This window comes from Eretmochelys imbricata, chromosome 9 (genome assembly GCF_965152235.1).
Source record: "Eretmochelys imbricata isolate rEreImb1 chromosome 9, rEreImb1.hap1, whole genome shotgun sequence".
Taxonomy (NCBI): Eukaryota; Metazoa; Chordata; order Testudines; family Cheloniidae; genus Eretmochelys; species Eretmochelys imbricata.
The window spans coordinates 84,408,478-84,433,354 of record NC_135580.1 but is presented as its reverse complement, the minus strand read 5'-3'; the positions used below and the strand labels follow the sequence as shown (position 1 = coordinate 84,433,354).

The window sequence follows — 24,877 nt, the reverse complement described above, 5'->3', positions numbered from 1 at the left end:
CGGGGGGCCGGGGCCGGAGCCGGGTACTCGCGAGGGGGCGCTGTTCGGGGGGCCGGGGCCGGGTACTCGCGAGGGGGCGCTGTTCGGGGGGCCGGAGCCGGGTACTCGCGAGGGGGCGCTGTTCGGGGGGCTGAGGAGGGGAACTCGCGAGGGGGCGCTGTTCAGAGGGCAGGGGCCGGAGCACTCGCTAGGGGGCGCTGTTCAGAGGGCAGGAGCCGGAGCCGGGTACTCGCGAGGGGGCGCTGTTCGGGGGGCCGGGGCCGGAGCCGGGTACTCGCGAGGGGGCGCTGTTCGGGGGGACGAGGAGGGGTACTCGCGAGGGGGCGCTGTTCAGAGGGCAGGGGCCGGAGCACTCGCTAGGGGGCGCTGTTTGGGGGGCCGGAGCCGGGTACTCGCGAGGGGGCGCTGTTCAGAGGGCAGGGGCCGGAGCACTCGCTAGGGGGCGCTGTTTGGGGGGCTGGGGCCGGAGCCGGGTACTCGCGAGGGGGCGCTGTTCAGAGGGCAGGGGCCGGAGCACTCGCTAGGGGGCGCTGTTTGGGGGGCTGGGGCCGGAGCCGGAGCCGGGTACTCGCGAGGGGGCGCTGTTCAGAGGGCAGGGGCTGGAGCACTCGCTAGGGTGCGCTGTTTGGGGGGCCGGGGCCGGAGCTGGGTACTCGCGAGGGGGCGCTGTTTGGGGGGCCGGGGCCGGAGCTGGGTACTCGCGAGGGGGCGCTGTTTGGGGGGCCGGGGCCGGAGCTGGGTACTCGCGAGGGTGCGCTGTTTGGGGGGCCGGGGCCGGAGCTGGGTACTCGCGAGGGGGCGCTGTTCGGGGGGCCGGGGCCGGAGCCGGAGCCGGGTACTCGCGAGGGGGCGCTGTTTGGGGGGCCGGGGCCGGAGCTGGGTACTCGCGAGGGGGCGCTGTTCGGGGGGCTGGGGCCGGAGCCGGGTACTCACTAGGGGTCGTTGGTGAAGCGGGGGCTCCGCGGGGGCTGGTAGCCGTACAGGTGACAGTAGAGCACATCGAAGCAGAAGCAGCACATCTCAGCCGACACCACCATCTTCCTGCAGCCGGGCCCGCTGGAGCCGGCCCCGGGGGAGGCGAGCAGCGAGGCGGCCGGGGGGGAGAGGCCGCCAGGGCCCCCGCCGCAGCTGGGCGGCAGCGGCGGGGACAGGACGCAACCGGCGGCGCCCCCCGCCAGCCCCCCCAGGCCGTTGAGGCGGGCGATCCCCGGCGGGGGTAGCGCCCCCGGCTCGCCGCCCGCTGCCGCCGCCCCGCCGCAGTGGGAGCTGCCGCCGCCGCCCCCCGGGCCGGCCGAGCCCGAGGGAGGGGAACTGGAGAGTTTCTGCTTCTTCACCCCGCAGCAACCCGCCGCCATCTTGGAGCCGTCTCCCCCCACGCAGCGCTTCCGACCCATAGCGGGGGGGCCGGCCGGCCGGCCGGGGGACGTGCGGCCGCCTGCTCCGCCTCCTCCCGGGCCCGCTCCGCCTGCAACGGGGAGGGGGCAGGGAAGGATGAATGGGGAGAAAGGGAGAGGGGAGTTAGAGCCGCCCCGGCGTGCCAGGCCCCGCGCCTCGCAGACAGCTTCGCCGCCCCCCCGCCCCGGCCGGCAGCTCCTCGTCCCCCTGCGCCGCCTCCCGCCGGGGAAGGGTCCTCAACCCCCCCCGCGTGCCGAAGAGCCCTGGCCGGGCCCCGCGAGCCCGAGGAGGCGGCTGACAGTGTCCGACTGGCACAACGCAAATGACCTGGGTTGGCTTTCGCTTCGGAGGGGGAAAGAAGCCGCCAGGGAGGTGTGTGAGTCAGCCAGCGGGAGCATTGCAGGGAGCCCCGACTGCGCCCACAAACCAGGCAGTCCTGGGATGGCTGGCCGCGGGGACGGGGTTCAGTGAAGACTGTGCTGAGGCCAGCAGCCCAGGGGGCAAGCGGGCGTGACCCTGGTGGACTTGTCCAGTGCTTTGCCTTCTTTCAGAGGAGCTCTGTCCCCAAAGAAGCGAGGGAGCATGCACGTGTTAAAACTGCCCTGGCCAAAACACTAGTCTCTCAGGTGCCACAAGTCCTCCTTTTCTTTTTGCGAATACAGACTAACACGGCTGCTACTCTGCAACCTGAAGAATAATAATTTACGTGTATACTTTACATCTCAAAGGAGCATGAAGCATTTTAAAAACTATATATACAAAGAGGACTGGCCTCACCCATCACTAAAATGCAGCTATCGCTGACGTGGAAACTGGCAGCTTTTTAACAGAGAGAACAGCAGTGCTACAAAACTATTTAGGCAGGGAGTTAAGAATATCATATGTAGTTGAAACAGCCGGGGAAATTTGTATAGGCAGAAAATCATTATCCAAATTAGAATGCAGCCTCAGAAAATCTCAAGGGAACTTTTAGGGCCAGGACTGGTCAGGAGCTCAGTTTTACATCTTACGTTGAAAACAGCATCACAGCAATGTCCTAGCACAGTCCTAGGCATTGATTCATTGTGGACTTAAAGGGAAGAGTACCACTTGCTAAATCTACAACTCCACTTCCTTGTGAGTTGGAGAGGCTTCCATCCAAAAAGTTGCCTAAGTAGGCATGCGGCAATTCTCCAAAAAGAGCCATATTTTTGGAATTTAATGTAACCACCCTCCCACCCACATCATATATCATTTTAAAGCTTATGTACATTTAGATGAGCTCGGATGTGGAGCTGTCAAGTGGTGCCGTAAGCCTGTAGGCGAGGTGAAACAATGGTATCCAAAATGAGAAAGTGTCATGTATTGCACAGTTCCAGAAACACTGCCACATGACTCTGACTACAGTTCTTAATGTTTAAGTTAATATCAACACCTTATTGTGGTGTTTATTGGTCAAAACTACCAAATGACAGTGTAGAGTTTTATTGATTTTTGCATGAGCAAGTATTTATTTTTAGAAATGATGAAGCTGTTTAGTGTGCAACAAAAATAGCAAATATGAGCATTTTGCAATATATTAACATGAAATATTTTCACATCACATATTCTTAATTGTCGAAGTATCTCACATGTGATTATAATAGTGTTCTATATTGTCAGTAAAATTTGCAATCCAGATCAGTGTCATGTGCACCAGTAACGGTAGATTGCCTGTCCATTGTTTATGCTGTATAGTGGATAGATGTAAATGTATGTGAATTCCTAATGTAAAGCCTCTCCATTTGTAAACTTTTGTACATACAATGTAGCATCTAGTCTGCTGGTGGAAGGTTTTAATTTAATTGCCTACGCATGCAGTACAAGCTTTTGAAATTTTCTAGAAACTAGCTTTTTAATTCAGTGACACGTATATACAGGCCACATTGCTGTTAGAGATGACAATTTCTGGAACTACATGAATACCTCCCTCTGCTTACAATAAAGAGAAAAAAAACTTCACAAACTTTGAAAAATGTGTTATTTGTCAAGAAAATTAAAAGAATGCAAAACTGTCAAAAGTCACCAGTGCTGGACAGAAACTTCCTAAAATAGAAACATTTGCGAGAGCAATCAATCTAAGGGGGAGCAGCACTTCAAAGAAGAGATGACATGTTGCATGGAATATCTGTGGAAGTCTTGATTGCTAAGGATTCAGTTTATAACTCAGCATGCCTTTCTTCCTACTTGAGTAAAACAAATCTTAAAGCAAAACTATCTGGTTATACTGCAATAACACTGTCACCTTATGACATTGCATTTTATTAGCTGATTGAAGAGAGCGAGAATCTGATGTACAACAAGAAGGCTCTTCTCTGTCCAAGATGCTACAAAGATATAAAGCCCTACTTCCCTCAGATGTAGAAACTGCAAGCTATTCCACTAGCACATAATAGGCAAGCTTCGAAAAATGTTATGATTCTGCAAGTTCATTTCATTCACAGCATGGACAAGGCAAATCTACCATTGTTCTATGCAGCACAATAACATTATCTGATGCTATCCAAGTTGCTAGCAATCTGAAGCAGGAACTTAAGTCATCCAAATGTTTTGTGGATGTTCTGCTGAGAGAGCCTGATGAACAGTTTTCAAATGAACAAGTGGTTTTGTATAATGTTGCTTCAGTCCTTCAGCTGAAATAGCTATTATAAAGCCTCATAATCTTATCTAAAGCTAGGTGATTGTAGTTTACAGAGGTCAGTACTTTTGTTTCCTTATTGGTGCAGGAGTTCGTATATTGGTTGATAGATAAAGCAGTATATAATTCAGCCAGCAATGAGTACCATCCTTCAGAAAACATTCAGAGAAGGTGCTCTCCGTTTCAAAGTGCATAGTATTTAACAGTTCCAAAATTATCGTACCACTGCACATAATAGCCTTGCTGCACAGCTACAGCATGAGCTTGGGTCTCACAATTTAATTGGCATCCTACATTTTCTTGGATTCTGCAACAGTTATAGTGAGCTGAGGCTGTTCATCACTAGTGCTGCAAAAACTGAATTAGCAAGTCGTGTTCATTCCAAATGGATTGTACCGCTTCATGCTGACAGAAATCTCATTCATGAAGGAGACGATAATATAGACATCAACCTAGAGACCATTGATAGAAAGAATATGTGCCATTCAATGGCTAGAGTGGTAATTCAAGGACAGCCTGCAGATAGTTCAATGTCACAAGAAATATCACTGAAGCATGGGAAAGAAAAGTCACTTACTCTCCACAGGCAATCAGAGTCTCTTATACAGTGTGCAGCATTTGAAAAACCTAGAACACATCCAGAACTGACTCTACATGAAAAAGTACTCTAGAAAACAAACTCTTTTCACCTACAAATGAACGCTGTCCAAGATCTCTCCTGGTGTCTTTTAAGACTACCTCATGATGTCATACCAACACCAAATGGCATTGCTATTGTTCACACTCAGGTGATTCCATTTTGGACTGGTTTCAACCACAAGCTTGAAACAAGAGCACCTACACAGGAGTTGCATATGCACCTACTGGGGACGCTAGGTTAGCTGAGATGATAATACTGTGCTGAAATGTAAGGAAATGTCAGCAAGAGGGTCGCTCTTTTCCTATCTTCTATCAAGCTATCAGCTCAGCTTTGCAATATAGTTTAGTTACCCAACACTCGAACCTAATCACTACCAATTTGGGAAGTCTGGACCATTGAATTCATCGGGCATGCCAGAGACGAGGCTGGTCCTCTGTCTCCCACTACCAGGTCTCCAGGGAAGGGTGTGAGTATGCTAGTTTAAGTAGTCTTTTAGAATAGAGATGTTACTACCAGGGGTCATAGAATTGTATTACTTCTTTGTGACTCTGTGTTTTATATTGTTTATTATTCTTTCATTCATTTTAATAAAGATCTTAACAATTTGGTATTGTCCTCAGTATAAGTGTCCTTGCCACACAACCCGAGGGTCTTCTCACAATGCTGAACTTTCTGTGTTCTCTAACCCTGGAGCCCGAATTGGGACAAGAACCTAAATATCTTCTGGTCAGATCATTGGCAAGCCATAATAAACTAGCCCATAAATTCAGATCAACACCCAAGAGGGCCTGTACCTACATCCCTCTTCTCTGCTGATGGAACAATGAGAAGAACAGACAAAACTGAATTAGGGCATCAGCTGGAAGCTAAAACTGAAAGAATCCATGAGCTAAGAGCAACCAAGAAACCTCAGTGTTTATCAGAGATGCCATGGTTGTCATAGAAATAATGGCTAGAAACAAATTCCACACATTCGATGAATTGGCTGCTGAGTACTTGAGGCAGGTCCTAAAAGGATTTGACAAAGCTAATCCTGTAATTGAAGTCTTTGACATATTTGACAACAGTAACTCTGAAAACAGCAGAAAGACAGTGCCACATAGGATCTAACATTAGATGCAAGAAATACCAGGTGATTGATGGAAACCCTGTAAAAAGCTTCTAAACATGGCATCCAACAATCAGTCACTTGTAAAATTCCTCTGATAAAATATGGTTCAAAATGCACTTGAGAGTGTACGAGAACACCCAACATAAACATTCCTTTTTGCTGGAGACTTTCCCAGTGGTGAAGTGGCAAAGTCCATCACTAGTAGAGCTTTTGAAGAAGCTCAAGACTTGTACAGTACTCAAGAGGAAGTGGACAAAAGGATGCTTCTTCATCCTGTATATTCCCATGTCTTTTGGTGTCAAAGGAATCATAATAATTAGATCACTGTTGCAGATGTTTTGGTCCTTGCTGTTCACTGCTTTCCAAAATTGGAACACACAGATAACATCTGGGTTGAAACAGGCACCATTATCAGCACAACTGACAAGCGTCACTTCATACCTGTGCATGCAATTTATGGAGCACTCACTCCTAATTTCTGCAACATACTTCCTGCTGTATGTGCATTAACAGGATGTGACTCTGTGTCATCAATATTTGGTATTAGGGAAAAAATCTATGTTTAACGTCAAAACAAAGGGAGTTTACTACTTTGGAGAGTGTGATGGACAAGTCACAATTTCTGCAGCAAGGAAGTTGGTAGCAGTTCTGTATGACCAGAATAAAAAAGAAAAGGAGGACCACAGAGACCTGAATTGCTTGTGCCTCAATTTAGCCATCAAAAACAAAAAGTCACTGGCCAAACACACACTGTATGAGGACAGTTTTCCAGAACAAGTCAAAAGAACATCTTGGCAAACAAAGATTTGGATATCTTTGCACATAGATAAACCAGATATTGGGTCACCATTGCAACATGGATGGAAAATGTGGATGGGTGAACTACTTCTTTTGTTCTTCAAGGAGCCAGTGGCATTTGACGTTATTTATGCCTGTGCCAGCAGGGGTCACTGCACAATCAACTGTGTCTGTAGTTAAAAAAATCTTTCCTGCACAGAACTGTGTACATGTCAAGGTAACGAAGACTGTGGTAACCCACACATTCTCGTCAGAGATTATAATGACGAACAAGATCTTGATGATGATCACTAGAAATGTCACCAATGCTATTACATTTTCATGATACCTGTACAAATGTATTCTTAGATTTTGTTTTACCCTTGAGATTGCTGTTATTATGCTTTGAGGTCACAAAGAAATCCAATTTTATGTCTTGAAATAATAAAGTCATTAAACTAACAGAAACAAATGCAAATATTTCAAAGTGGTCATTTTAACATGTTGATATTATCTATCCCTGTTTCTATGGTAATCACAACATTTGACAGCTCCAATCATACCTCATTTTAAAGTAGACATAATAAAATTTCAAGTGATGGATGATGTGCATGTGTGTAAAAAGGGTACGTTAAGAGGACCAGATTGATGGTGTAGGCCTCTTGCCTAAAACTTAGTCTTCTTTGTTTATGTGATCAGTTACAATCACAGCTGCAAGCAACAAAAAATGAAGAGAACAGTCCTGTGTAGGCAGGGAGAGGAATTAAATTATATAATTCAGCCTTTCCCATCTTTGAATTTTTTGTTTCTAGTTGGGATTGGTGAATAGTTAAAAAAGAAGAAACCCAGTTTCCCCTTTCTCAAGTAACATTAAAGTCCGTCTTCCAAAAAGGGCAGTCTTCTCCACTTTTGAAATTCATTCAACCTTCTGTTGCTTTTGGAGGAACAGCCTCTGCAGGTACAGGCGCCGGTGGGTGCTTGTGCGCCCCCAGCCCCACCCCGACCATGCCCCCTCCCTGCCCCAATTGGACCCCTCCCCAATTCCCCGTGGTGCTCTAACCCCGGACACCGACGGAGTTCGCACCTATGTCTGCAGGTATTGAGTTCTGTCTCTTTCTAGATTTTAAACACACTGCCTCTGTGGATGAGGGGAAAGCGGTGGACGTGTAGTTCCTTGACTTTAGCAAACTTTTGACACGGTCTCCCACAGTATTCTTGCCAGCAAGTTAAAGAAGTATGGGCTGGATGAATGGACTATAAGATGGATAGAAAGTTCGCTAGATTGTCGGTCTCAACAGGTAGTGATCAATGGCTCCATGTCTAGTTGGCATCCGGTATCAAGTGGAGTGTCCCAAGGGTTGGTCCTCGGGCCGGTTTTGTTCAATATCTTCATAAATGATCTGGAGGATGATGTGGATTGCACCTTCAGCAAGTTTGCAGATGACACTAAACTGGGAGGAGAGGTAGATACACTGGAGGGTAGATACACTGGATAGGATACAGAGGGCCCTACACAAATTAGAGGATTGGGCCAAAAGAAATCTCATGAGGTTCAACAAGGACAAGTGCAGAGTCCTGCACTTAGGACGGAAGAATCCCATGCACCGCTACAGACTAGGGACCGAATGGCTCGGCAGCAGTTCTGCAGAAAAGGACCTAGGGGTTACAGTGGACAAGAGGCTGGATATGAGTCAACAGTGTGCCCTTGTTGCCAAGAAGGCCAATGGCATTTTGGGATGTATACGTAGGGGCACTGCCAGCAGATCGAGGGACGTGATCGTTCCCCTCTAGTCGACATTGGTGAGGCATCATCTGGAGTACTATGTCCAGTTTTGGGCCCCACATTACAAGAAGGATGTGGAAAAATTGGAAAACGTCCAGCGGAGGGCAACAAAAATGATTAGGGGACTGGAAGACATGACTTATGAGGAGAGGCTGAGGGAACTGGGATTGTTTAGTCTGCAGAAGAGGGGTGATTTGATAGCTGCTTTCAACTACCTGAAAGGGGGTTCCAAAGAGGATGGCTCTAGACTGTTCTCAGTGGTAGCTGATGACAGAACAAGGAGTAACGGTCTCAAGTTGCAGTGGGGGAGGTTTAGGTTGGATATTAGGAAAAACTTTTTCACTAGGAGGGTGGTGAAACACTGGAATGCGTTACCTAGGGAGGTGGTGGAATCTCCTTCCTTAGATATTTTTAAGGTCAGGCTTGACAAAGCCCTGGCTGGGAAGATTTAGTTGGGGATTGGCCCTGCTTTGAGCAGGGGGTTGGACTAGATGACCTCCTGAGGTCCTTTCCAACCCTGATATTCTATGATTCTATGATTTAACATTAGCATGGATAAAAATATTCAAGTAATTATAAAAGTTTAATACCTAGATTTGCTTAGCTTCTGTAACCACATAGTGAAATGTTGCTAGTGAATGTTGTCAGTACAGCACAGGTAATATCACTCTGCCCTTTGGGACAGAAAATTGTAGGGCTCAGGTTGTTCCCCCAGGCCTGGCTTTCTTACCTAGAGCTGATACTCCAGTGCAGTACTGAGAACAATACTATATTGTTAGAAGTGATGTCCCTTGGGTGTGCTTTCTGCTTATCTCCTGTGGCTATCCCAGATAAAATTAAAAATTCCAGGGCGCTTCTTGAATAGAGAAGCAAATATGTCAATATCCTGGGCAATATTCCCTCTCTCTCAGTAAAATGTATTTTATTGTCTATTGATGCATATGAGCTATTTTTGATCCCACATTGGCTGCTCCATTTGCCTGCAAACTTACTAGTCTGAGTAGTCACTGAACTACTACCCTACCTAATTCAAGTGCTTTTCTGTATACCTTGAGCATGCAGGGTTATGTATAAAGTCAAATTTTGTTATCAAAGAGAAAGTAGAACATGTAGAATTGTATTTTTAGTGCAATAGAATACAAGAGTATTCTAAATGTATTAGCTGTATTATCAGCTTCTTGGCTTGGAGAGAAATTTAGACCTGTGGAAAAATGTGCCAAGTTCAGTGGAAAATTTCCATTCATGCTTGAAAAAAGGGTTATTTTGTCCCGCAGAATCTGCCAGCTTTGCAAAACGCTAAGATTTGTTTTTATTAGCCCCTAGCTTAAGTTAAATCTTGTGCATGTGTTATTAGCGTTCAATTCCATTTACGTTTCTTGTTAAAGGGAACTCTGAGTCCATTCTTTTTCTTCTTTTTATACAGTACTTCTTTATTTTGCTAACTGTAGATCTTTTCCTGTTGCATAGTGATTCTGCTCTGCCTTTACATACAGTCATATATGTAAGTGAAATCAGTGTGAACATTAATGTAAATCTTTTAAAGATATGAGCAGACACTAGCATTGTGGTTTGGTGAAATGAATTCAGTTTAGACTTGATTTGTCCAATCACAAATGATAAATGTGGTAGTTTTTCCTTACTATTGCTACTTTTGAGCACTATTTCTTGCCTGGAATTCACCTCAAGATCAGCCTCATATTCTAAAGTCACAAAGAATCTAGAGTTTGCACTTGATTACTTTAAAAATCCAGGGAAAAGATAGGAAAAACCTATGGACTGAATTAAATTGATTTTTCACATTCAGTGTCAATAGCAATGCTCTTGGCAATCCTGTTAGACCAATACTGATGGGACAAATTAAACCAAGAAGCGCTTACTTACTTGTGTGAAGATACTTCCAAATGATTTAAGGATACTCCCAAGCATTACTCTTCTCTAAAAATATTAAGCAAATTTAGTGCTTAGAAAAAGGGGTATCTCAGAGGGCAATCCAACTCCCTTTGAAGTCAAGGGAAAACTGCCACTCATTCTAACGGGGCTCTTCATGACAGCCCTGGACAATCATAGTCCTCTCTTTCTCTGCAGAACAGGTACATTACAAGTAGTTGCTGTGAAAGTTGCCCTAGTGTTACCCACTATTTGGTCTCACTAGTGATCAAGAGGAACCAGTTGAAATTTGTGTACAAAAATTGTCCAAAAGGACTACTTGCATGGGGAAGCTTTGTAGGATCAGTTCCTTTGTCTCCCTTGGTCCCTTTGCTTACACATTTTAGCATGACTAAATTTAAAAAGATTGCTCAGGCTGTGCAAGAAATTTAGAAAATATTTATTAAAAACTTTTTTATAAAATATTTATTGCAGCTAAGTGCAATTTTAATATCTACATGTTTAAAAGGAAAAAATGATATAAACTTTATTGGATGCATTGCAGAAAATATACACCTTGTGATACTTATTTCATTGTGATTATTTATTGGGGTAGTGCCTAGGAACCATGGTCATGGGTCAGGACCCCATTGTGTTAGGCACTGTATAGACACATAAAGAGATAATACCTGCTGTGAGGAGCTTACAATCTATTTATAAGGAGAGAGCCAGAAAATGGTTTCAACAAACAAGACAGAAGTACAGGAAACAATGCGACAATATTGGTCAGCATGATTGGCAGAAGTCATAGCGCACCAGCTTCCTAATCATTGTCAAGTTTTCTGAAGGCATCATGGCAGAGGATAACTTGAAGGAGGGATTTGAAGGAGGGCAATGAGGTGGCTTTGCTGATGTTTCCAGTGAGCTCCTCTCATTCTTGAGTGGGAGCATGGGAGAAATCACAAAGGTGTTTTGTCTGAAAATGTAACAAGTGGGCAATGAAGACTAGCACCATTGGCAGAACAGGGTGGGAGTCAACATCTTGATAGTGAATGAGAGCTGATAGGTAGGGTGGGGATAGACCATTCAGAGCCTTAAATATGAAGATGTGCAGTTTGTGTATGATGCAGTGGAAAAATGGAGGAATGCAAGGAGAGGGGAAAAACATCTTTTCGAAATTTAGTATTTTTATTTTCCATTTTCCAGGATTAATGTAGAAGATATTAAACAACAGTAGTTCTAACTTTATTCTATGAATACCTCCTTGCAAAACATGTGTAAAATGTGCGTGTTTGGAACCCATGTTTTTGTTATATCAAAGACAAGATATTTTTCATCTGAGAGGCCTTTTACTTACTACAGTCTCCAAAATTCATAGGTCAAATTCTACCTTCAGAAGGCCAGATTCTCACCCCCTGCTTATGGCCTCCATTGCCCAGTCTGTCATAAAGCTGGCAGATCTGGCCACTAAGGATTCCCTGAACATAGAGAGTTCCTCACCTATGGGAGAGCCAGATTCCTCCTTCCAGTGCTAAGTGGTCTGAAAATGTGTGGGTTCTCATCACCCCCATATCTACCCAGCTCCTGTGGTTCTTCTTTCCCCCTCACACACACTTTCCCAGGCCTGGGTGTGCTGAGGCTGAAATGCGGTCCCCAGAGAGGGAGGGAAGAGGAGATGTCCCACTGCTTATAGGAGGAGAGGAGAAAGGAGGGAGCGGAGTGGGACCTCAGTGAGCTTCTGGCTCTTTCTGTTTCCTCCTCATCTCCTGTGAAAAGGGTGTCAGGTTTTTGAAGGGGAAAGTGGGGAAGTTTAAGCTGCTCTAAACTGGGCCAGCTGAAAACTAACCCTTAGATCAGGGAGCCATAACTGACTCCTTTGAAGTCTTCCCCATATCACCTTGAATATTAGGCACAGTTAAGAATCAGGTCCTGAACATGTGCACAAAATCCATAGATTGTAATGGAAGTTGTATGCCAATATCTGTGAGCAGTAGTTGTTCCCAAGCAACCAAGGGCAATATCGTGCTATTGTTGCACATATGGAATAATCATTGAAGTCTCCTCTGAGTTTTGCTCAAAAATTGATGTCAGAATGTGGTACCACTGCCAGCTTGGAGACAAAAGATCCCCGCATGTTGTTTTATTGGAACCCTGGCCACATTTCACATTTTGAGCTATGGTGTAACTTTACTGTGCTTTGAAAACAATCTCTGTGTGATTTTAAAGTTAACATTTTCTTTCAATTGTCTTTTACTCTCCTACAAACACAGGTCTTAGTACCGCGAAATCATCTGTGTACAGAACTTCCATCGCAGCATTGGGCCTGGATTTTGTTGCTGCAAACTTTCTAAATATTCCAGAAAGTGACTTGTCAAACCCAGTATGTACATATGTCAAAAGGGTCTTTTGATTAGAGACTAAAAACAGTCACATTTAGAAACTGTTAGTGGAGTCAGAAAAATATTAATTTTAATAAAAAGTATAACATTTTGTAATAAATGTCAAGATGTGTAAATCCACAGAAGGACAGATAGTAAGATTTTCATGTGTGTTCTTTTCACAAATTCATTGTGAAATGGAATACTCCTAAAGTATATTAAGGCAACATCCCGTACTTTTTGAAATATATTTTTTCCCGTATGCAATGTTCACAGCAAAATTTAACTTAGATGTATAGATCCTCAGCTGGTATAAATTCAGCATATCTCTACTATGAAGTTAGTGGAGTACAATTTATGTTAGCTCAGGATCTGTCTCAAATACATTAACAGTAACCTGTAGGACATGTTTTTTGATGTTGCTGTTTGCAGTTTGCCTCCTCCCTTCTTTTTCTTGGAGAATGTAGTGATAGTGATCATACATATTTGTAGCACCTCTCATTTCTAAATGGCCCAAAGTGCTGGGTTAACAAATTTATCTTAATGATTTAGAACAACAGAGAGTTATCTTTTTCCACCACAGAAATGCAGCCACTTCTCAGATGAAACATGGCAACTATTTAACAGGACACTGCAAATGCTGAACAACAGTTTAGGACAGGAAGTGAAGAATACTTTATCCATTTTAAATGAATGAGTAATTTAGGTAAATAGAATGTTATTACTCAAGTTGGAATCTAACCAGGACACATGCCAGGTTTTTTTTCAAAGTGTGCTATCAGATCTTTAACAATCACAAGTGGTCAGGGCTTCAATTTTATATCTCATCTAAAAGAATTGATGTGAAACCTAGTTTTCTTACATTTTTGCTTCTGTCATTACGTAAACTGGCGGTGAATTTTGATGAACAAAATACCGCTACTGATTAGGAGGACAGGAAACGTTACAATGGAAAGAGTTTAAAAATTCCACTTTGATCTTCCTCTTCCTTTTGAGTTCCTTTCATGCTCATTTTTTTATTTCAGATACTTGTTTAATGTCCTTGTTAAATTATATAAGTTCTGCCGATTGCTGCTCTTGGGAGCTTATTGCATATATTAACTAGCTTTCTGTGTAAAGGAATTCTACCTACATTCCTCTAATGTCCAACTCTTCTTAGCTTATGTTCATGCTCCCTTGCTCTGGTATTTCACACAAGCTCAAATAGCACAGAAGCAATATTCTGTCTAACCCTTCAGAGAAATGAGAGACACTTTCCCCCAAAGACTAAAAAACGTTTTTCTTTAAGCTTTTTTTGAATAGCAAAACAATAATTGAATCCTTCTGCTTACCCTCTGCTGCTCTATTACTATAAAAAACCTGTTAATGGCAAGTTGGCCAAGAACTGCTCATGTTGTTCCAAATGGGGCTTCACTAATCACTTTGTATTAAATACCTTTATGCATGCATCACAGAATATTACTGACTTATGTTTTAAACCACTGTTCATTAACTGTGCTATTTTAGACTATTATAATTTGTAATTACACAACATAGACTCAGTGCCTGGTTTTGTAGCAGATGATTATTAATTTAATGTTTCCTTGTTTTTCCCCCTCCTAGAGTCATTACCTTTCTTTTTTTTCTACTGGATACACTAGATTACTTAAGTTTCATATCTGCCTGTATTTCTAGGTTGTACCTGTTATCCTGAATTACAGTGCCTTCCTCATTTCTCAAAAAGAAAAAGGAGTACTTGTGGCACCTTAGAGACTAACAAATTTATTTGAGCATAAGCTTTCGTGAGCTACAGCTCATCCGAGGAAGTGAGCTGTAGCTCACGAAAGCTTATGCTCAGATAAATTTGTTAGTCTTTAAGGTGCCACAAGAACTCCTTTTCTTTTTGCGAATACAGACTAACACGGCTGCTACTCTGAAACCTGATTCCTCATTTCTGCAACTGGTTTCATAAGATCATCAGTTTTATCACCTTACTTCGCTTACTCATTTTTGACAATTTGTATGTAAATGTGGATGCCAGCACTTCAGTGCTGTCAGTCTGAAATCTTTCTAAAGTCTAAAGACTAAATAAATTCACTTAAAAGAGCCAAAAGATTTAAATAGTATATTAATTAATAGCAGACATCACCCGTTGTGGCAAAATGCCAGCAGAGTTCCAGCCAAACGTGCCTCATTGCAGTTGTTACTTTCATCGTTGTCAACTTTAGCAATCATTAGCGTAGCCACAGTAATACTAATCTTCATGGCATGGCATGAGTCACCTCTCTCATCCTCACCCCAATCTGCTTTCACTTATTCCATAGTGCAGACTGTTGTTTTTTATTTGTACGCTATCAAAAGCCAAGCAAATCATGTTCACTGCTTCACCCTGCTAACTCTTTGCTATGATCTCAAAACATTTTTTACTGGAGATATGCAAGTCTCGGGGCCCAGTCCTACCAACTGCTGAATAAATAAAGTCAGTGGGAGGTGAGGGCACTCAGCGCCTCACAGAATTGGACTCTAAATGCACGCACACACAGATCTTAAACCCCGTGCACATGGCAAAACACTGCACGTGCAAAAATTTGCACAGAAGCATAACAATTTGCACAGAAGAAATTTTTTGCGCACACGGCCTGTCAAAAATTAGAGGGAACATTGAGTAGTAGTAACTTCTGTAGTATCCCTGTTTTTCTTTTCTATTTCTTTTTCTAGTTTTTATTTTCTATATTTTCTATTGCTAAAGCCAAATCTGTCCTCATACATGTATAAATAAGAGTAAATCCACTGAAGTCAATGGAGTTTCATGGATATAGAACAAGTGTGAGCTCAGACCCAGGCCTTATAAATCTGTACTTTCCCATCTTAAATGGAGGTGTGATTTAGCTACCCACCAGTCTATTGAGACATCTCCTGACTCCACTGAAGTTTTAAATATTCCTGCTAAGATTCTCCTATGTCAAGTTAACTATTAATATCTTGTGTTGTGGCCCTGATTTCCTTCTATATTTCTTACTGTCTTGTAAAATATGTGCATTCCTTTCTTCTCCCTGCTGAACATTCCCTTGAGTTAATAAACTAACAGTGGTCTCTTGTAGAGGCTCTTCTGTCTCATTCACTGTTCTCTTGTTCTTTATGTACTTCATAAATGTATTGTTACCCCTTTTGACTTGAGTGGTTAGCCAATATTTGGGATCCTGTGGGTTGTTTCTGTTAGCAGAAATTGATGGTTGCATCAAAGAAATACCTGACTCCATCCTACTTATTTACAAAGAATGTAAAGTCCTGTTTCTCTCAAGATGGTAGGAATCCAAGAACAGGAGACAGGGTTTTTTGCTCATATTTCCAAGCCTCTTTTTAGCCAGCACTTTACCCAAAAGTTTGTCTCAGCTTTTTCTCAAAGTGATACTACAAGTGGTTCTCTGGCTTTCTCTGGGAATTCCTTCCTGTCTTATTTGTGTGTTTCTGTGGCATTGCTTCCCTTTCCCTTCCTCACACACATACACCTGTCCATCAAACAATCCCCAGTGCCCTTGTGTTTGCAGTCAGACCCCAAAGAAAAAGCCTCAGACCATGTGACTCAGCTCCCATTCCAGCTTTGTATGTTGCCTGTTTTTTGGGCGGTGGCACCTATTGTTTCCATAAAGGAGGTTAATTGCTTTTTACATTTATCCTGAATGACAGCTGGCTGTTATCCCCAACAGCTTTTCTTTTTCTTTTTTGTATATGAACTATATCCTTTAATCATTTCCATCTGACATCATTGCTCTCTTAAAAACAAAACTTATTTTCTTTTAACTCGACTATTATTTAGTCTAAAAAAAGTTAAGTAAATCATATTTCTTGAACAATGAAGTAAGTCATAGTAAATGAATGGAAAAACATTGTTGCTCATCTGTTTTGTTAAATAATCTTTGAACCCTCAACCTTAAAATATGGTTGAGAGCTACAAAGTTTGGATCCAAACATCACAAGCTTGGGGTAGGAGTGTTTACTTAATGAATAGTGACCACATCTTTCCAAACTAAATAGTCACCAATGGAGAATGAACCTCGGTCTACAAACACTAAAAACTAAAAGATAGCTCCTTTGGCTGTGAGCAACTAGTAGCTGTACCCATGATGAAGCCATTATATTCCATTTGCAACTGAGGCTTTAGTTTGGTATCATCTCCACTGATAATATTTCTTTATAGTAGATCTTTCATTTTTAGTTTTAATTTCTGAAGCGTAATCTGGAGCAGAAGTGTCATTGTGATGTAGCACAATATTTGAAGGGTGACATACAAAGGAGAGTTTACCATGAAATCAAAACTAGTGTGTCAAATGTAACCAAACGCTGGAACATTTCAGGACTCTACACTCATAGATTTTGTTTTTACATACAATGTTTCAGATGTGGGACTTCTAAAAGGTTTTTCTATCATTTCATTAAAAAAAACCCAAACAGACAGACAGTTTGACCTCTGTGAAAAGCAATTGCACTTTATGAGTTCTTTCAGTTTTTCTGCTTTGCTTATTCTGTGTTTGTTTTCATAGGGCAAAGTCTCATTATCCAGTTTTCATCACATTCAGATCCTATGGTAGCCTGTAAGTGTCCAATCTCTAAACTCTATAATACAATAGAACAGCTGTATGGAGGTCCATGTGACCACACCATGAATACTGAAAGTGCTGAATTCATGTGTATTTCATTGTTTATCACTCACCATTATATATAGGGGTACAGTGTAGTTTATTATGTAGTCTATTTTACAAAGCTAAAATGCATGTGACTTAAGTATGGATGCTTATAGTAGAACACATATACATTTTTAAATTTCTAACTTAGTGATCTCGTTCATTACATTTTAAATTTGACATTTACAATATAAAGCAATACTTTAAAACATTTCCAAAGTGGCCTTTATTTTTTTAGAACTAGCTCTCCATTTGACTATATCAGACCTGAAAACTATCCAAGAAAAGTAATACATTTGCCCTTTGATGAGCAACTATGAAGTGATACATGTTCAGTGTGAAAAAGGGATAGCATTTTATTGTAAGAGCCCACTAACTCATAGTGAATTAGAATAAAACTCTTGTGGGAACACATGTGACATTCACATGAATAACAGATGAGTTTGTTATGATCTGTGCTTCTAAAAAGAATGGCAAATGAATTCGTAATGATTAGACATTTAAAATAACATATTCTCCAGTACTGCATTAAATCCCAGGCTGTAATTCAGCCGCAGGGCTATGAAGAATATGAAATGAAATGGTAGCAATGCATGTAGCTGAAACTGAATGACAGACTGAGAATTCAGTCATTTGCTACTTGATTTTAGTTGGTTGTTAATCAAACTAATGAAGACTTACTACTCTGTTTAATGTGTTTGAATTAGGTATGAAATTTACAGATAGATCTTGTGCCTGAAATAGGAGGAGGGTGTGGATAACAGCGTATGGAGCATAAAAAGAATAGTGTGTATATATGATAAAAGAGAGAAGCAAGTGGGTCACTAACATGCATAAAGTCTGAAGTTCTGATGCCTTTGAACACTCAGTTTGAAATATGTTCTGGACCTGAATTTTTGTAGGGTTATTTTGCTCATGGTATGGGCCTATATATACAATGAATACCACTGAGGAAAATTATTACTTTCCTGAGAGCAACATTTTCAAATGCTTGCTGCGGCCTCACGTTAGCACAGTGGCTTTCCACCTTTCCAGACTACTATGCCCCTTTCAGGAGTCTGATTTGTATACCCCAAGTCTTGTATACCACAAGTTTCACCTCACTTAAAAACTGCTTACAAAATCAGACATAAGAATACAAAAGTGTCACAGCACGCTATTACTGAAAAATTGCTTACTTTCTCATTTGTACCATATAATTATAAAATAAATCAATTGGAATATAAATACTTAACTTACATTTCAGCGTATAGTATATAGAACAGTGTAAACAAGTCATTGTCTGTATGAAATTTTAGTTTGTACTGACTTCACTAGTGCTTTTTATGTAGCCTGTTGTAAAACTAGGCAAATATCTAGATGAGTTGATGTACCCGCTGGAAGACCTCTGCATACCCCCCAGGGGTACATGTATCCCTGGTTAAGAACCACTGCATTAGCACTCTGCTGACTGTCTAGCAAGAGAATGTCTCTTACTTGAATTCTGACCTCTGCATTGCTCTGTGGTGACACTAAGAGCATAGCAGTCTAGTAAGGTTAACTTTTGTGCCTTCCCAGGCAAAGAAGAGAATGGATTGACATGGAAGAAAGCGAGACAGCCCAAGAAGAAGAGGCTAGAGGACAACACAGAGCAAGAGCAGAGGAGAAGGAAAGGAAAGGGGAAAATATATAGGGAAAAACTATGGCTGCTCCTGGAACTCCCAGCACCAAAAGGATCAGCAGAAGAGAGATCAGAGGCAGATCACCGGATGACCAGAATTTCAGTAGTACACACACTGGGCTGGGCGCTGTCCACGTAGACAGCAGAAACCCTGCCCCGAAAATCTTAAAATCTAGCTTAGACTAGCTCAGGCCCTGGAGCAGTGAAGTCACATCAACACAAACTTCAGCAGAGGCTATTTCAAACCCAGCCTGAACCCTGGGTAATTAAAACCAGGGCTAGCCTGTGCTGAGGTCACACTGCCACAGTTTCAGTGCTCTGGGACCTGATCTAGCCAGATTAAAGTGAGTTTGGGTATGTTGGCTCCAGCTACAACCACATTCAGTGATTGCAGTCTAGATATACCCTCAGGCCTGGTCTACACTATGAGTTTATGTTGGATTTAGCAGCGTTAAATCGAATTAACCCTGAACCCATCCATACAACAAAGCCTTTTTTTCAACATAAAAGGCTCTTAAAACCGATTTCTGTACTCCTCCCCAACAAGATGCATTCGTGGCCAGTACAGATACTGGAAAAGTCTGTTAATGTGTCTGGGGATGGAGTAGAAATCCTCCAGAGACATCTCCATGAAGCTCTCCTGGAGGTACTCTAAAAGCCTTTGCAGAAGGTTTCTGGGGAGAGCAGCTTTATTCCGTCCTCCATGGTAGGACACTTTATGACGCCATGCTAGTAGCAAGTAATCTGGTATCATTGCATGACAAAGCCTGGCAGCGTACGGTCCTGGTGTTTGCTGGTATTCAAGCAACATCCGTTCTTTATTTCTCTGTGTTATCCTCAGGAGAGTGATATCATTCATGGTAACCTGGCTGAAATAGGGGAATTTAATTAAGGGGACATTCAGAGGTGGCCGTTCCTACTGGGCTGTTTGCCTGTGGTTGAAAAGAAATTCTCCCTGCAGTTAGCCACGCGGTGGGAAGGTGGGGGGGCATTGGTGCTGAGCTGTTCGCGTTTGGCTAGTAGGGATCTTCCCTGATACCAGCCACACGTGGGGGTGAGGAGTAAAGCAATCATCCCAAAGAATTGGGGGGCGGGGGGTGGGTTAGTTTGGTTTCTGCTGCTGCACGTTAACAGGAAAACCGCAGCACTAAATGGCCAACTCAACGTGCTTTGCTTGGAATGGGAGAGGAGGGGGCTGCTGTTATGAAGGTTGCAGAAGCCGAAAGACTATGGCTTACCATGGCCACCTGCAAGCCGAATTCTGTTGCCCGGCCCTGTGTGTGTGATCTCTAACACAAAAGCTGCAGGCACTCAATATAAGATGCAAAATGCGACCTTGTACCAAAATCACATGTGCTATGTAACGTGAATAGCATTGTTCACCGTGAAAGAGTGTAGCCATTGTTCTGTAAAATGTATCTTTTTAAATACTTCACTCCCTTTTTTTCCTCCAGCAACTGCAAATGTTTCAAGCCTCCCTCCTCCATCCCAAAGGCTATCTCAGATAAGGCGGCAAAAAAAACGCACGCGGGATGAAATGTTCTTTGAGCTCATGCAGTCGTCTGGCACTGACAGAGCTCATCAGAATGTGTGGAGGGACACAATAGCAGAGTACAGGAAAGTGGCCAATGAACATGAGGAGAGGTGGTGGCAGGAAGATCAGAGGAGGCATGAGGCAACGCTGGGGCTACTGCGGGAGCAAACGGACATGCTCCGGCATCTCGTGGAGGTTCATGAACGGCAGCAGGATCACAGACTGCTGCTGCAGCCCCTGTTTAACTGCCCTCCCTCCTCCACAAGTTCCATAGCCTCCTCACCCAGACGCCCAAGAACGCGGGGAGGAAGGCTCCGGGCACCCAACCACTCCACCCCAGTGGACAGCCCAAGCAACAGAAGGGTGTCATTCAACAAGTTTTAAAGTGGCCTTTTCCTTCCCTCCAACCCTCCTCCCACACCCCACCTGGGCTACCTTGTGAATTATCTCCCTATTTTTATAATCAATTAATAAATAATACATGTTTTTTAAACGATAGTGACTTTATTTCCTTTGCAAGCAAGCTGTGATCGAAGGGGGAGGGCAGGTGGCTTACAGGGAATGTAGAGGCAACCAAGGGGGCGGGTTTTCATCAAGGAGAAACAAACAGAAGTGTCACACAGTACCCTGGCCAGTCATGAAACTGGTTTTCAAATCTTCTCTGATGCTTCCTGCTGTGCTCTTCTAAGCTTCCTGCTGTGCTCTTCTAACCGCCCTGGTGTCTGGCTGCGAGTATTCAGCGGCCAGGTGATTTGCCTCAACCTCCCACCCCGCCATAAACATCTCCCCCTTACTCTCACAGAGATTGTGAAGCACACAGCACGCAGCAATAACAATGGGAATATTGGTTTCGCTGAGGTCTGAGCGAGTCAGTAAACTGCGCCAGCGACCCTTTAAATGTCCAAATGCACACTCTACCACCATTCTGCACTTGCTCAGCCTATAGTTGAACAGCTCCTTACTACTGTCCACAGTGCCTGTGTACAGCTTCACGAGCCAGGGCATTAAGGGGTAGGCTGGGTCCCCAAGGAAAACTATAGGCATTTCAACATCCCCAACAGTTATTTTCTGGTCTGGGAAGTAAAGCCCTTCCTGCAGCCATTTAAACAGACCAGAGTTCCTGAAGACGCGAGTGTCATGAACCTTTCCTGGCCATCCCACATTGATGTTGGTGAAATGTCCCTTGTGATCCACCAATGTTTGCAGCACCATTGAAAAGTACCCCTTGCAGTTTATATACTGGCTGCCCTGGTGGTCCGGTCCCAAGATAGGGATATGAGTTCCGTCTATAGCCCCATCACAGTTAGGGAATCCCATTGCAGCAAAGCCATCTAGTATGACCGGCACATTTCCCAGAGTCACTACCTTTGCCAGCAGCAGCTCAATGATTGCGTTGGCTACTTGCATCACAGCAACCCCCACAGTAGATTTGCCCACTCCAAATTGATTACCGACTGACCGGTAGCTGTCTGGCTTTGCAAGCTTCCACAGGGATATTGCCACTCGCTTGTGAACTGTGAGGGCTGCTCTCATCTTGGTATTCTTGCACTTCAGGGCAGGGGAAAGCAAGTCACAAAGTTCCATGAAAGTGCCCTTATGCATGCGAAAGTTTCGGAGCCACTGGGAATCATCCCAAACCTGCAACACTGTGCGGTCCCACCATTCTCTGCTTGTTTCCCGGGCCTACAATCGGTGTTCCATGGCATGAGCCTGCCCCAGTAACACCATGATCTCTAAATTGCCAGGGACCACAGTTTTAGAGAAATCTGTGTTCATGTTGTCATCACCGCACTGCCATTGCCTCCTTGCCTGGTTTTTCAGGTGCTGGTTCTGCATAAACTGCACGATAATACGCGAGGTGTTTACAACGGTCATAACTGCTGCAGTGAGCAGAATGGGCTCCATGCTTGCTGTGCTATGGCATCTGCTCGGGCAATCCAGGGAAAAGGGCACAAAATGATTGTCTGCTGTTGCTTTCACAGACGAAGGGCGGGAGGGTTGCATGACGACATTTACCCATAACCACCCGTGACAAATTTTTGGCCCCATCAGGCATTGGGAGCTCAGCTCAGAATTCCAATGGGCAGCGGGGACTGTGGAACTGTGGGATAGCTATCCACAGTGCACCCCTCGGAATGTCGACGCTTACCACAGTACTGTGTACGCACACCGCCGAATTAATGTGCTTAGTGTGGACGCATGTACTCGACTTTATATAATCTGTTCCCAAAAATCGACATCTGTAGAATCGGAGTACTTTCGTAGTGTAGACATGGCCTCAGTGATTTGTGTAGTGCTGGTGATAGGGTGGAGGGGCAGGGATATTCAGCACCTTGGCCCACCCATGGTCACCATCTACCAGTCCAGGTCCATTCACTTCCACCACATGGATTCTGACCCATTGGAGAGACCTCTGTGGTTCTCCAGGGAATAAGGAAGGTGGTGCTAGATGTGACTGTCTCTCTACCAATACACAGAGCAGGGGAATACATGTGTGGAAGGCCCTGTCTGCGAACAGATTTCAAGGGCATGATCTGGCCACATGGTTCCTCACATTTTTTACAGGGGGTGGGAAATCTGAGCAGCATGTTTCTTAGTTTCCTTTGAAGAATTCTATCAGCAGGTTGTTTTCGCTCCTCCGTGAAACTGACTGGTGGTTCCATCCCAGAAAGCCACAGAGAACTAGGATATGTGAGGATTTTAGGACATCCATATGAGATAGGAGCATTGACATGGAGACAAATTGCCCACAGAATTCTCTGGGTTTTCATCTCCCCCATGACAACCCTGCTCCTGTAGGAGCCATGTTTCCATAGACTCCTTACATTGTTTACATCAGAAAGGAAAGTTGCCATATAAAATGTGACCTGCCTTAAGTTTCATTCAGAGGCTTGAAACTGCAGACATTCTACACTTTCTGTCTCTGAAGGGCTGCAATATCAAAACCAGTGTGGGCTCTTAGTGCTGAGGAAAGTGAAGGCCCCGGTGTGTTACAATCATGAGTGAGTCATGGAGTCAGGAAGCAAATTAACCAAAAGAGTCATATAATTTAATAATTTCCTGCTCTGGTCCTAGATAACTATCCCTGTTCGGGAAATGAAGACAAGTATTGGGAAAGCAGCTTGTGTTATTTAAAAAAATTGTGAAAGTCCTTTAGAAACAAAGGTACTACGTTGGAACAATTTATAGTGGGGGTGCTGAAAGCCAATTAACAAAACTGTAAATATGATGGAAACCACTCCAAGTGAGGGGGTGCTACCTCACGCCCAGCCACTCTCGCTCTGGCACGCCTGTACTACACAGATTGTACTGAGGGAATGAAAGAGATTCAGGAAAATTTTGTCCTGCTATAGAATAAGAAACACCAGCTGAGCTGTAAAGTAGCACAGCGGTCCCTGGGTAAATTTGATTAACAGCTGGATTGTATTACTTTTAATTTGGCTCTCTATGCTTGGATAGCAAATACCTGACTAATTTCTTTTGCAAAACTGGGCTCTTACGAATATACTTGCTATGAGACTTTATATTTGTATTTATTTATATTTTTATTTTAATAAAATAAAAAAAATTAACTGCAGTTTTTGGAAAGACGTTTATTTATTTATAGAGTATTTAATACTACTGACCTACATATTTACTTACTTACTTATTAACTACTACTTACAGATCTCAATACCTAAATACTTGAGGTAATTTTTATTATCATCATTTTACAGAATATATAGAATCATGGAATCACAGGACTGGAAGGGACTTGGAGAGGTTTTCTAGTCCAGTCCCCAGCGTGGTATCATCTGCAAACTTTATAAGTGTACTCTCTATGCTATTACCTAAATCATTGATGAAGATATTGAACAGAACCGGACCCAGAATTGATCCCACCAGGATCCCACTTGATATGCCCTTCCAGACTGTGAACCACTGATAACTACTCTCTGGGAATGGTTTTCCAAACAATTATGCACCCACCTTATAATAGCTCCATATAAGTTAACTATCTGTATAACTGATGCAGAGACAACGATATCATCACATTGAGATCAATGGGAGTCTGCTAAAAATTGATACCACAATCTGTCCCAAAGAGACTACAGGGAATATTTTCAAAAGTGGGCTATGGATATCGAGTACCCAAATAGAAAAATCTTGAAATAGTTGTTTCAAAATTCCGAGTAACCCATAACTGCTGTTGAAGTCAATGAGAGCTGTAGTTACTCCTCGCCTCTGAAAATCAGGCCCACAGTGTCTCAAGCTGGGCACCCAAAAGCTGGGCCATCGTTTAAAAATGTTGACCTTAGTGACTTGCCCAAGGTAACATAGCAAGTCAACAGTAGAGTCAAGAATAAAATCCAGACGTGAACTCCTGATCCCACTGCAGTCAATAGCAAAACTTCCATTGACTTCAATGGGGCAAGA

The 24,877-nt window shown here is 43.5% G+C and overlaps 1 protein-coding gene across 2 annotated transcripts in view; it reads right to left on the bottom strand.

The window, feature by feature from the left end:
• The window catches only part of AMMECR1 (AMMECR nuclear protein 1), a 103,953-nt gene extending 102,598 nt beyond the window's left edge, over positions 1-1,355 (bottom strand). For both annotated transcript variants that reach the window (XM_077827299.1, XM_077827300.1), the window contains exon 1: positions 934-1,355. In XM_077827299.1, coding sequence (XP_077683425.1) covers positions 934-1,355 — 422 coding nt within the window. The remainder of the gene's footprint in view (positions 1-933) is intronic.
• Between the last annotated feature and the right edge of the window lie 23,522 nt (positions 1,356-24,877).